General features: G+C 63.0%; 2 protein-coding genes across 2 annotated transcripts in view; one reads left to right on the forward strand and one right to left on the reverse strand.

The window, feature by feature from the left end:
- Positions 1 to 6,400, forward strand: part of PICK1 (protein interacting with PRKCA 1) — an 82,745-nt gene extending 76,345 nt beyond the window's left edge. Inside the window, exons 7-13 of the mRNA XM_077762107.1 lie at positions 1,287 to 1,340; positions 1,877 to 1,939; positions 2,692 to 2,825; positions 3,201 to 3,293; positions 4,137 to 4,187; positions 5,040 to 5,184; positions 5,563 to 6,400. Of these exons, the coding sequence (XP_077618233.1) occupies positions 1,287 to 1,340; positions 1,877 to 1,939; positions 2,692 to 2,825; positions 3,201 to 3,293; positions 4,137 to 4,187; positions 5,040 to 5,184; positions 5,563 to 5,837 (815 nt within the window). The 3' untranslated portion in view covers positions 5,838 to 6,400. The remainder of the gene's footprint in view (positions 1 to 1,286; positions 1,341 to 1,876; positions 1,940 to 2,691; positions 2,826 to 3,200; positions 3,294 to 4,136; positions 4,188 to 5,039; positions 5,185 to 5,562) is intronic.
- Positions 6,401 to 8,308: 1,908 nt separating this feature from the next.
- The window catches only part of SLC16A8 (solute carrier family 16 member 8), a 4,163-nt gene continuing 1,023 nt past the window's right edge, over positions 8,309 to 11,448 (reverse strand). Inside the window, 3 exon segments of the mRNA XM_077761975.1 lie at positions 8,309 to 8,643; positions 10,237 to 10,851; positions 11,106 to 11,249. Of these exon segments, the coding sequence (XP_077618101.1) occupies positions 8,309 to 8,643; positions 10,237 to 10,851; positions 11,106 to 11,249 (1,094 nt within the window).

The following is an 11,448-nucleotide window of genomic DNA, read 5'->3' on the forward strand; positions in this document are numbered from 1 at the left end:
CCACCCCCCAGCCACCATCCCTGCCCAGACTTCTGTCTGCTCCCTCCTCTCCTCCCACTCAGAAAACCCCAGCCCAGGTCAACACAGGAGACTGGGGGGAGGGGGAGGGCAGAAAGCACCCCGGCTTGAGTCTGCCTGGCTGTGTGCCTTAGGGCAAGCTGCTTTACCGCCTTGTCCCTCATCTCACACAGAAAATGAGGGAAGTTGTCCCTGCCCCAAAGGGTCAGACGAAGGAAGGACTGAGTTGGACGCAGGGAGCCTTGAGTGCTGGGTTTCTGGAGCACAACACCATAGCTCAGAGAGCGCGGGCCCTGCCCTGGGGGGCTGCCCCATGAGGAGGCCCCTGGCACAGTCCCTGCCCAGAGGGTGCTGCTATGGAAGGTGGGAGGAGCCTCATTCCCTCACCTGTAACCACTTGCCACGCGCCCTGCCTCCCTCATCTGAAATGCTTGCCCATCCCTGGCTATCTGATTGAGCCCCTTTTGAGCCCTTGAGGTGAAGCAGCTGCCTCCACCTCTCGCTCGACGGCCCTCAAGGTTACTCTGGTCATTTGTCGCCTGCCCTCCCCACTCTCCTCTGCTGGACTGTGAGCCTCGAGGGCACGACTCGGAGCTCATTCACCAAGGTCATTCTGCGGGCCTGACCAGCACACAAGAGGTGCCTGAGAAACAGCTATTAGGCGGCTGAAGATGGTGGCCCAGTCACTGTCCCATGCGAGGTCTTCCTCTGAGCCCCTCCTGAATCTGCCTTCTCTCCCCAGACGGTTCTCCCTTCTGGGCTGTCGCGGTGGCTTCTGCGGGAGGGGCTGTGCCGGGCCTGCCCGAGACGTGTCGAAACAGCCCCTCTCTGGCTCCCCTTGACCGCCTTCCTCCGTGGCTGTGGGCTGGGTTTATGGTACAAGAACGGGAGCCTTGACTGCTAGGAAAGGGCCTGCCTTTGGCTGGCGGTGGGCAGCCACCCACGGGTGGGGCCCTGGGACCAGGGTTTCGCCGGTGCTAGTGCCTCGGTTATCATCGCCTTTCTGCCCCTCTGACGTGCCCGTCCTGTGGGGGGGCGGGGGGAGAGCTCGTCTCAGGAGCTGCCTGGGGGGGGGGCCCCTGCCCGTCCCCTGCTTGCCCGTGGTGTGGGGATCCCGGGCGCTGTAGAGCATGACCCTCCTCCCTGGGAGCCCGTCCTGTGCCGTCCTTCTCTTCTGGAGGCTGCCCCTCTCCTCGCGAGCCTGGCTCAGGCTCACCCCGTGCTCGCCGAGACCCACTGGCCTCACCTTCTCCCCTGACCCCCCACAGACGGGCTTGTCAAGAGGCTGGAGGAGCTGGAGCGGACTGCCGAGCTGTATAAAGGTGAGCTGGCGCACACCAGCCGCGTGTGGGAGGAGGGTGTGCCCGGCCGGGCGGTAAGTGCCTGGCACCGGCCCCGCCCTGGCGTAGAGCCTCGGAGCCCTGCTCTGAAGTGGTGGCGATGGGGGCGGGAGTGCCGCCCCATAAAATTCTGGGACTGAGGCCGTTAGGAATTCTTAAGAAAAAAAGCCTCTTATCGCATACTTTTTCTGATTACGAAAGTAACACACATCCACCGAAATTCAAATAACAGCACACGTAAATGAGAGTCTCTCGGAGCCCCGCCGTCTCCCAGAGATAAAGTCCATAGAAGGCCCTGTTCACCTGCGAAGTCCCGGCTCCGCCGTCTGACGGGGCCACCTTTTGGGTGGTGCTGGGGCTAAGCCTTCAACCCTGGGCCCCGGTGCACCTGCGGGAAGAGCCAGTGAACCCAGGAACAGTGAGGGCCTCAGGGTGGGGGGTTGGAGGCCAGGGCCCGGGGGGGCCATTGCGGTGTCATCACGTGCCGCCGTTCCCCCCTGGCTGGGTCTCTCCCATAGGAATGACAGAACACACCAAGAACCTCCTACGGGCCTTTTATGAGCTGTCGCAGACCCACCGGGGTAAGGGCACCCCCAAACCTGCCAGGTGACCCTGGGAAGACCCTCCCCCCTTCAGCTCGGTGCTTCCCCATACAGTGAGGAGGCGGCCAACCCCCTCCCTGGGACCTTTCTCATGCCCACCCCCGGGCAGGCGCCACAGCACCTCCCCTCAGGCCCCGTTCCGGCTGGGCCTTGTCTAGATGCCGGGATGTAGCAGTAATGGAGGCCAGCAGGGAACATGGGGGCCAGCCAGTCTTCCGCGGGGCCCAGTCTTACCTGTACCTCCCCACCCCCTTTACAGTGTACCGGGATGCCTTTCTTATTTGTGATCTCATTTCCTACAAGTCTGTTGGCTGCCCAGGGCAGCTACTGGTGATCCCATTTTATAGTTGGGAGAATGAAGCCCAGACGGAGGAAACGGTCACACGGCTCCTTAGGGTGGAGCTGGCCTTAGGGCCCGGGCATCCAGATTCCCAGAGGATTCTCTACTGTCAGGCCACACTGGCTTCTCCACCCTTGACCAAGGCTTCTTACCCCACGGGCTGGTCACTCTGGGGAATGAGGGCCACTCACTCGGGTATAGACCCAGCTCCCTTGGGGGTACAGACCCAACTCTCTTCGGGCGTAGAACCCACCTACCTTGGGACGTAGACTTCACGCAGATCCTGGCCTTCAGCCCGGCATGCCCCTGCCCTGCTTTTCCCCGACAAACCCCTGGCTTCTCCGCGAAGGGGTCAAGTAGGGGCAGCCTTCAGGGCAAACTTGTCCTGCAGCCTTTGGGGACGTGTTCTCTGTGATTGGGGTGCGGGAGCCCCAGCCAGCTGCGAGCGAGGCTTTTGTGAAGTTCGCTGACGCCCACCGCAGCATTGAGAAGTTCGGCATCCGGCTGCTGAAAACCATCAAGCCGGTAGGTCACGTCACGCGTGTGTGTGTCAGCATGTGAGGGTAGAGAGGGGACACTGCGACACGCAGGAAGGGTCCTGTACTGGAGCTGGAGCGCCTGGGTGCAGGTCTGGCTTGGTCACCGACACGGCTGACCATGGGTAAGCCGCCCCCCACCCCCCGGCGTCACTCGGTGCTGACTGACTCACTCGTTACAGTTTGCCCTTGGCCTGGCCTGTCTTCTCACCCTTCAGTGGACAGAGCCGTCTGGGCGCGCCCTTTGGCTCTGACACCTGAGTCCACTAGAAGGATTGATGGATCGGTGCCATTCGTCATCACCCTGGCCAGCCTCCCCCCTGCCTCTGGAGGGACTAAGCCTCCACCCATCTGTCCCTTCCAGATGCTGACGGACCTGAACACGTATCTCAACAAAGCCATCCCAGACACTCGCCTCACCATCAAGAAGTACCTGGACGTGAAGTTTGAGTACCTGGTGAGGGTCCCCAGCCTCTGGGGAGGGAATGGTCCTGCCTGCTGGGGGAGAGCCCACCCAGAGGTTGGCCAGCGGGCTGGCCAGCGGGCTGGGGCCAAACCCCCTGTCGTATCTGATTGAGGACATGGCACCAGGGACCTGGGAGGCACTGTATTGGGCAGCAGCCCGGACACTGGCCCCAGCTGCTCAGAGGAGACTTGGGAGGCTGGGAGCCTGGGGGAGGCAGAGTGCTCAACTCTGGACCACTCTGACCTCTTGGGATTTCAGGGTCAAGTGTAACAGTAGGCCAGTGGTTCTAAAGTAGGTGCCAAGAGACATTACTGAGTTTTATGTTTACACAATAATTCTTACGGTCAAAGGAGTTGAGGGAAAATGCTCCACGAAGCAAGCCAAGGTTCCTTTGCTGCAGGACTTCTCAGAGCCTTTTGCTGCAGGACTTCTTAGAGCCTTTGACAGGCAGCACTCATGTGCAGCACGTCTTCAAGGACCTTCCCATGCTCTTTTGACCATGGAGTCCCCTTTTTTCCCCCAGATCATCTTGAGTTTGGTAAACGCTGGGCTGTTTCTCAGGCTCTTGCCAGCCTCCCAGATGTGTACCCTCTCCTGCGTGCTGCCATGCTGCCCGCGGCCTCCCCGAGCAGGGGCCGGTCAGAGTGAGGTGCCAGCCTCCCCCTGACACGTCTCAGCCTATCCTAGTCGAGGGTGTGCAGGGCCCAGGAGGCCCTGCGCGGCTGCTCCTCGGCGGGGAGTAGGGGTGCTGTGGCTTGGGAGGAAGCGGGCCGCAGAGTGGGCATCCAGAACGTGCAGCCACCCTGACGTCGGGGCCCTGCCTGTCCCACACAGTCCTACTGCCTGAAGGTGAAGGAGATGGACGACGAGGAGTACAGCTGCATTGTGAGTCCTCAGCGGCTGTCGGGCTGGCCCTGGGGTGGGAAAGCGGGCCGTACGCACCCCTGCTTGTCTCCTGGCCCTGAGAATGTCCTGGGTCTGCCGGGGGCGGGGCGCCCAGGCGGGTCAGGCCTGTCTGGGAGAGGCTTGGGGGCCTGGCCGGGCTCCTGTCCCCGGAGCTGTGGGGCCGTGTGCCCCAACCCCGGGCCCTCGGGGGGAGCACCAACCAGCTTGTGCTAGGACCCTCCCCGACTGGCCGCTGCCCCCGGCCCTGCGAGCCTCTTGCAGGGAAAAACTGACTTTCCTCACTCCTAAGACGCATTTTTAATCTTAACATTTTCATACTTTTTTTTTTAATCTTTTTTCTTTTTAAATGTTTTTTATTTATTTCTGAGAAAGAGAGACACCTGAGCAGGGGAGGGTCAGAGAGAGGGAGACACAGAATCTGAAGGGGGTCCAGGCTCTGAGCTGTCAGCGCAGAGCCCGACGCGGGGCTCCAACCCACGAACCGTGAGATCATGACCTGAGCCAAAGCCGGAGGCTTAACTGACTGAGCCACCCAGGCGGCCTAACACTTTCATACTTTTGACGTCCGGATCCACCTAAGGACTAAATGTTCATTACTTGATGTGGCGAGGGTTAGGTTTTTGTTTTGTTGTTTCACAAAGCTATTAACAGGGGCTTCTAGCTGTCACTGGTGTCCTCAGAAGTGGTAGCTTTGAAAAGGGCCGTGCGGTTCAGGGGAGTTAGCTGGTAGGTGGGGTGGGCTCTGCAGCCTTCCTGCCCCCATCTGTCCCAGAGCAGGCGCCCCCCCCCCGCCCCCCTGCCAGGGCCCTGATGTGCGCCTCCCTGCTCCAGGCCCTGGGGGAGCCCCTGTACCGCGTGAGCACCGGCAACTACGAGTACCGCCTAATCCTGCGCTGTCGCCAGGAGGCCCGTGCCCGCTTTTCCCAGATGCGCAAAGATGTGCTGGAGAAGATGGAGCTGCTGGACCAGAAGCATGGTGAGGGGCGTGGGTGGGCGCCGGGAGGTTCAGGGGCATGCCCAGCCCCGGCCCTTTACCACTCTCAGGATTGGGGGTGGGGGTGGCTACCATCTTCTCCCCATTTCAGAGCTGGGAAAACCGTGGCCTGGACAGGGAGGTCCCACGGCAGAGCTTTTGAGTCTGGCCCAAGAGGGATGGCCCTGCCAGAAATGCAGCCGGCTTCCCGGGGTCTGGCCTGAGGGGGGCTGGGCCATGCCCTGTGGGCGCGGTGGGGTGCCGGCCGGGCTCCTCCTTTCCCTGACCCGGGAGCCGGGAGACTTGGGTTCTTCGTGGGGCCGGGCAGCCCTGGCCTTGGCCGCTCCCAGGGCAGGAGGACTCCGAAGGGTGAAGNCCCAGTCCAGGACATCGTGTTCCAGCTGCAGCGCTTCGTGTCCACCATGTCCAAGTACTACAACGACTGCTACGCGGTGCTGCGCGACGCCGACGTCTTCCCCATCGAGGTGGACCTGGCCCACACCACGCTGGCCTACGGCCTCAGCCAGGAAGAGTTCACGGACGGCGAGGATGAGGAGGACGAGGAGGACGAGGACACGGCGGCCGGGGAGCCGTCCAGGGATGCGCGAGGGGCCGCCGGGCCCCTGGACAAGGGTGGGAGCTGGTGTGACTCCTGAGCGCCCCCGCGGGCCGCGGACCTGGGGGGTAGGGTGAGCGGGAGGACAGTGCGCGGAAGCGGGGCGGGGCCGCCGCGCAGCAGGCGCCGCATAAAGGCCTGCGGGCTTGGGGCGCCTGCCTCCCTGCTCCTCTGTCCTCGCACAGCGAGCCCGGGCTCCTGCCTGGGAAAGCCCCCGGGCCCGTGGCCTGGAGCCTGGACACCGGCCTCCCCCCTTCCCTCCCCCAGCCAGATGGGGAGCTCAGCCTCTGGAACTGCCTTAGGAAGGAGAGAGGGGGCAGAAAGGAGGAGTGGTCGGCGGGGGCAGGAAGTCCGAGACCCGGTCCCCCTGGGCAGCTCCACCAGCCCCACCTGAGCCTGCCGGAGTTGGTGGCCGGGGACGGACAGCCGAAGACGGGCCAGCGTCTCCCGGACACCCGCCCCTCGCCCCGGCGGCCCCGCCGCAGCCCACGCTGACGCCTCTGCGGCCTTTATTTATTTCATTTCCCCCCACTGGGCTCAGCCGTTTCCCCGGGGAGGGGCCGGGCACTGGGCCTGTACGGAATAAACACAAAGCCGGATGGAGCCGGGCTCTTTGCAGTGGCCTCAGACCCTCCTCCCCTCGACGCCCCTCTGCTGCCTCCCCGGTCCCCAGGGAGTGGGGGGGCCACAAGGTTTATTGACGCTCCGTTTGTATATGTCACTCACTCCCCGCATTAGCTCTGTGAACCGGCACTGCTGCCTCCGCTGACAGACGGGAAACGGAGGCTACAGAAGTCTCTTGCTCAGGGCCACCCAGTGTTACAGGGACGGGGTGGGCTTTGGACTTAGATCTGGCGCGTCCCAGAGGCTCCAAGGCTTGCTGCCCTGGGGGGCCTTTTATGTCTTCCCCCGTCTTTGATCCACTGGTGTTTCTGGCTGGTAGCTCAGCCTTTATTTGGGGAAGGACAGGACAGAGGCCCCAAAGCCCCACATCCGGCGGGAGAATGTGAGGATGCCCCCACCCTCCGGGCGCAGCTGTTCTGCCAGGGCCAAAGGGCAGTGGAGAATGCCACCCTCGTACTCCGTGTGGTTGCAGAGTGGTGGGAATAGGGTGGCCGCGTGTGCTGTGAGCCGCGCAGTCGCAGTCTATACCTGTGGTCCCGTGTAATTAATAGTGGCCCTTTACACTCTGAAGGTGTCCCTGTTTGAACACTGAATGACACGGTCGTCCTGAGAAGGGAAGAGGCTGTGAGGGGTGGGCAGAGTCTAATGGGAGGGTGGGGAGAACTGCCTTCTGCTAATTAGCTTGGAGTCCGCCGGGCATGGGCGGCAGCCCGAATGGGACTGTCAGGCAGGACTGGGAGCTGGGAGGGAGGAACGGGCTGTCACTGGGAGTCCACCTGGGTCCCCCAGAGCCGCCAGACCAGACCGCCTCCCTGGAGGAACAGCCAGCCTGGAGGTCAAGCGTACAGACCGCAGCCAGCCGCCTGGATTCCAGTCACAGCCTCTCCAACCCTGAGCTACTCCCTAACCGCTCTGTGCCTCAGTTTCCCTATCTGTGATTGTGGCCAACAGTGGTCCCTGCCTTACTGGGCTATTACGAGCATCTGAGGAGTTAACATTTGTAAAGGATTTAGTGCCTGGCATGGTCGAGTGTTAAATAAAATGTCGTCACTGCTCTGGGGACTCGGGAGAACCTTGGACCTGTGTGAGCTGGCCAGGCACCCGGAGGGCTTCCCGCACCTTTGTGGGGCCTGGATGGAAAATGAGACCGACAGGGAGGTGTGGGATGGGGAGAGTCAATGGTGGGGTGGGCTCTCCGGAGCCTATGGCTGAATAGTTGGGTTCTGTGGTGGGAAGACTCCTTCCCACTCTTGGGCCTGGGTCTCCACACCCATGATTGGGAGGGAGAGAAGCAAGGACAAGTGTCAGATTTGCAGGAGGAGAATAAGTACACAGGGGGACTGGGTCCCCGAGGCTTCCTGGCCAGAAAGAGACACGGAGCTCCCTGCACTTGGATCAAAGCGCAAGATATCAAAAGTCAAAGTGCAAGCGAGGCCGTAGTGCCCCTAAGTCCGAGAACCCCTCCCCCTCCACACCCCACCCTTCTCCCTCTGTGCCACTTCCCCAACAGCTTCCGTGCCAGAGGGCCCTGGGCAGGGCCTCTGGGGTCCTTCCCCCCCCCTTCCCCGCCCCTCCCACCCCGAAGGAGCAGCCAGAGCTGCCAAAAGGCACAGGAACAGAACTGTCTTGCCTCTGAGCTTTATGAGTTTGAGTTTCACACAGGTCTGGCGCCTGGGGGTGCATAGTGGCTCCCCCACACGAGGGCAGGGCCTGGCCGTGGCCTGCTGGGCAGACGACGGAGGGAGCCCCCACCCCCACCCCAGGACCCCCGGGGCGACCACTGCAAAGCAGCCTCCAGTGCTCCAGGCCCTGCCTGGGACAGCCAGGGCTCTGGGAGAGTAAGCGCCGTTCCCAAAGTCGCCAGCCACCTCGCCTAGGGCCTCTGAGCTATCCAGTCTCAGGGGCCGTGCCCGGCTCTGCCTCCACCTTCGGTTCCACCGGCCCGGCCCCCCCGGGGCTTGGCACCTCCAGGGCCTGGAGGCTGCCGGGCTCCTCAGCCTGCGGGGCCTCAGCGTCCTCCTCGGCCTCAGCGTCCTCGGCGTCGCTGGCCCCGCCCTGGGCGCCCTGGCTGGGCGGGGTGTCCTTAGAGCGGCGCAGGCAACATTTGGTGGCCACAGCCATAAAGATGCCAGCCAGGGCCACCTCAGAGCCGGCCAGGTAGAAAAGNATGGTGCCCTCCCTCGCTTGGGTGGGTTAACACCTGAGTGACCCAGACACCCGCCCTAGTCTTTATTCCCATTCTACAGATGCCGGCCACCACCCAGGTTCTGCCATTTGAGACCTTAAAAATGTCACCACCTCCTTGGACCTCAATTTCTTAAGTCTTTGTATTAGCTCCTCTGTAGTTTCCACGTTTTCTATCAGGCACACAGTACTTTCAGACTCAGGAACATCTTTTCATTGCAAAAAATTTTTTTCCCCCAGAGAGTGGTTTCGCTGCGGGCTCCATCCTCTCTCGGCATGTTTGTGGCTGACCACCCCAGGCTGAGACCCCTCGGTCTACAGCTCCGTGGCCTCAGGAAGGCTTCCTGGTGTCCCCCCAAGCCGGCTGCCCCCCTGAGTCCCTCCTCCTGGGCACCACTCCCAAACTTGCCTTCCTGCGCTGCCCAGCCAGCTGCCAGTTCTGCTCTGCCCCTCCTGTGCTCAGCGCAGCGGTGCCCTTCACCTTACCCTCTATTAGATCCACCCCCCAGGTCACATGAGAAAATGGAAGATGAATCCCTGAGCATCTGCGGGGGTGCGGGGGGGACAGGCAGGAGGGTTGTGGCTTTTGGTGGTGGGATTGGAGGCCACCCTTACACGGAGCTTAGATGACAGAGGTTGATGGGGGCACTCGGCCAGCCCAGCCCTGGGAGGAGGGGCAGCTCACTATCTCAGGGGCAGCCCAGGCCCCACAGAGGAGGCTCCCCTCGTTCCTCTGTCCCACAGCCTGACCTCAGGCAGGCTCCCTGCTGGTTCAGGGACAACCTGACCACCCAGGAGAACCCTAATGCCCCCCCTTCCCAAGCTCAATTAATTCCTGCCTCACTTGTATAGGAACACTGTCCCCTAAATGTGCCCCATACTGTCCTGCGTCCTCTCCTGTGGGGTCTGCCCTGCCCTGTGAGGCCGCCCTCATGCCAGCCTCTCCTCCTGGCGATTTCCAAGAGGCGATGACTGCAGAGTGTCCAGTGGACGTGAGCAGTGTAAGGTCCAGATCGTGTCAGGGCATAGCAGCTGCACCCAGCGAGGGCAGGGCCTGGCCATGGCCCCCTGGACCAGTGAGAGAGCTCCTCCCTGGGCCCCCCGTGGGGACCACCCCATGTGCACACTGAGCACCCCCACTCTGCTCCTGGCCTCCCGGCTGGTTCCTCAAACACCGTCCTATCATGGTCACCCTTAGAGGCTGGCAACACTAAGGCACTCAGAGGCGGTGTTCCAAAGGCAAGGGCATCTACCACTGGGTGGGGCTCTGCTCAGTTTGAGGGCTGCACGTGGTCTAGACCTCTGTGCCTCAGTTCCCCGCATCCGCAAAAAGAGAAGCACCTGCACTTCACAAGGCCTCTGTGCCCACGCTTGAGATGACCCAGTGGGTCAGCAGGGGTCGGTGGTGGCTTCTTCCTGGACCTTTCTTGGCCTTCCCGTCCTCACCCAGACCTAGCAGTACTGGCTTGGAGGAGGGGCTAACTGGCCCTGGGAAGGGGGCCGCCCCCTAGGCTGTCTCGCTGGCCAATGGGTCCCTTCCCCTTGTCCCTGGAAGGTCCATCTGGGACAGAGGGGCGCTTTCCTCGATCTAGAGACATTAGCCCGTCACCCCGTCCTCCCGCGGGGCGCACCGGCAGAGGGAGGTCCAATGAGCACAGCCACGGCCTCGACGAGCAGCACCAGGCCCAGAGCACTGGGGAAGCGGTGCGAACCCACGGCTGCCATGAGCACCTCGAACTGCAGCGCGCCCACCATGCCGTATGAGAGGCCGAAGGCGATGCAGAAAGCGACCAGGGCGCCGTAGGAGCGCGCGCGCGCGCTGCTCAGGTCCGTGAGCCCGTTGGCCATCAGGGCCAGGCTGAAGAGGTAGGCGACATGAGGTCGTAAGCGCGCCAGGCCCGCCAGGGCGCCGCACGCCGGCCGTGCCACGATGTCTACGAAGCCCACGATGGACAGCAGGAAGGCGGCGTCGGCGTCCGGCACGCCCGCGTCCTTGGCGTAGTTCACCAACAGGATGGCGGGCACGAAGAGACCGAGGGCCATCAGGAACTTGGTGACGGCGTACACCCCGAAGGCGCGGTCGGCGCACACGGCCACGTCCAGCAGGCGCCTNCCGAGCGGTGACAGCGCCGACAAGAACACGGGGCTGCCCGCCGCCGCCAGCCCGTTGGCCAGGGGCCGCCGCCTCTCGAAGTACAGCCCCAGCATGATGAGCGACGGCTGGAAGTTGAGGGCCAGGCCCAGGCCTGCGGGCGAGGCGGCGCTGTGCCGGGCTCCCAGAGGGCGCCCCAGCCCCAGCCCCAGGGGCAGGAGTGGGGGTGGGGGGGTGAGGCTCCAACAGGGCGGGCAGACCCCCGGGGGGAAACTGAGCCATGGGACTTCGAGGACCGCCTTTCGAGGGGAAACCGAGGACAGAAGGCCTTGCAGGAAGGACTCCTGACCCCCACCCTCACGGCCAGCCCCCATCCGCGTAGGGGAGGTGTGCAGTGGCCGCCCTCACCTGTGAGCACCCCAGCGGTCAGGTATAGCTCCAGGAGGCGCGTGGCGAAGGATGCTAGCACCATGCCCGCAGAGGCCAACAGCCCACCCACCAGCATCACCGGGCGACAGCCGAAGCGGGTCACCAGGATGCTGGAGACTGGACCTGTGGGCAGGACACGGGCGCCGCTCAGGCTGGACTAATCCCTTTTCCCGTGGACGCTCCGGGGTTTGCACCTCCCAGCCCCAGAAAATGGCTCAAAGGGATAATGTCACCATCGGTTCAGAGAGGGCAGTGTCTGGCCAAGGTCAAGTGCTTGGCCAGGATAACGCCAGCATTTCCCTCCCCCCCCCCCCCAACCAGG

The sequence above is a fragment of the Crocuta crocuta genome, unplaced genomic scaffold, assembly GCF_008692635.1.
Source record: "Crocuta crocuta isolate KB4526 unplaced genomic scaffold, BGI_CrCroc_1.0 scaffold193, whole genome shotgun sequence".
NCBI lineage: Eukaryota > Metazoa > Chordata > Mammalia > Carnivora > Hyaenidae > Crocuta > Crocuta crocuta.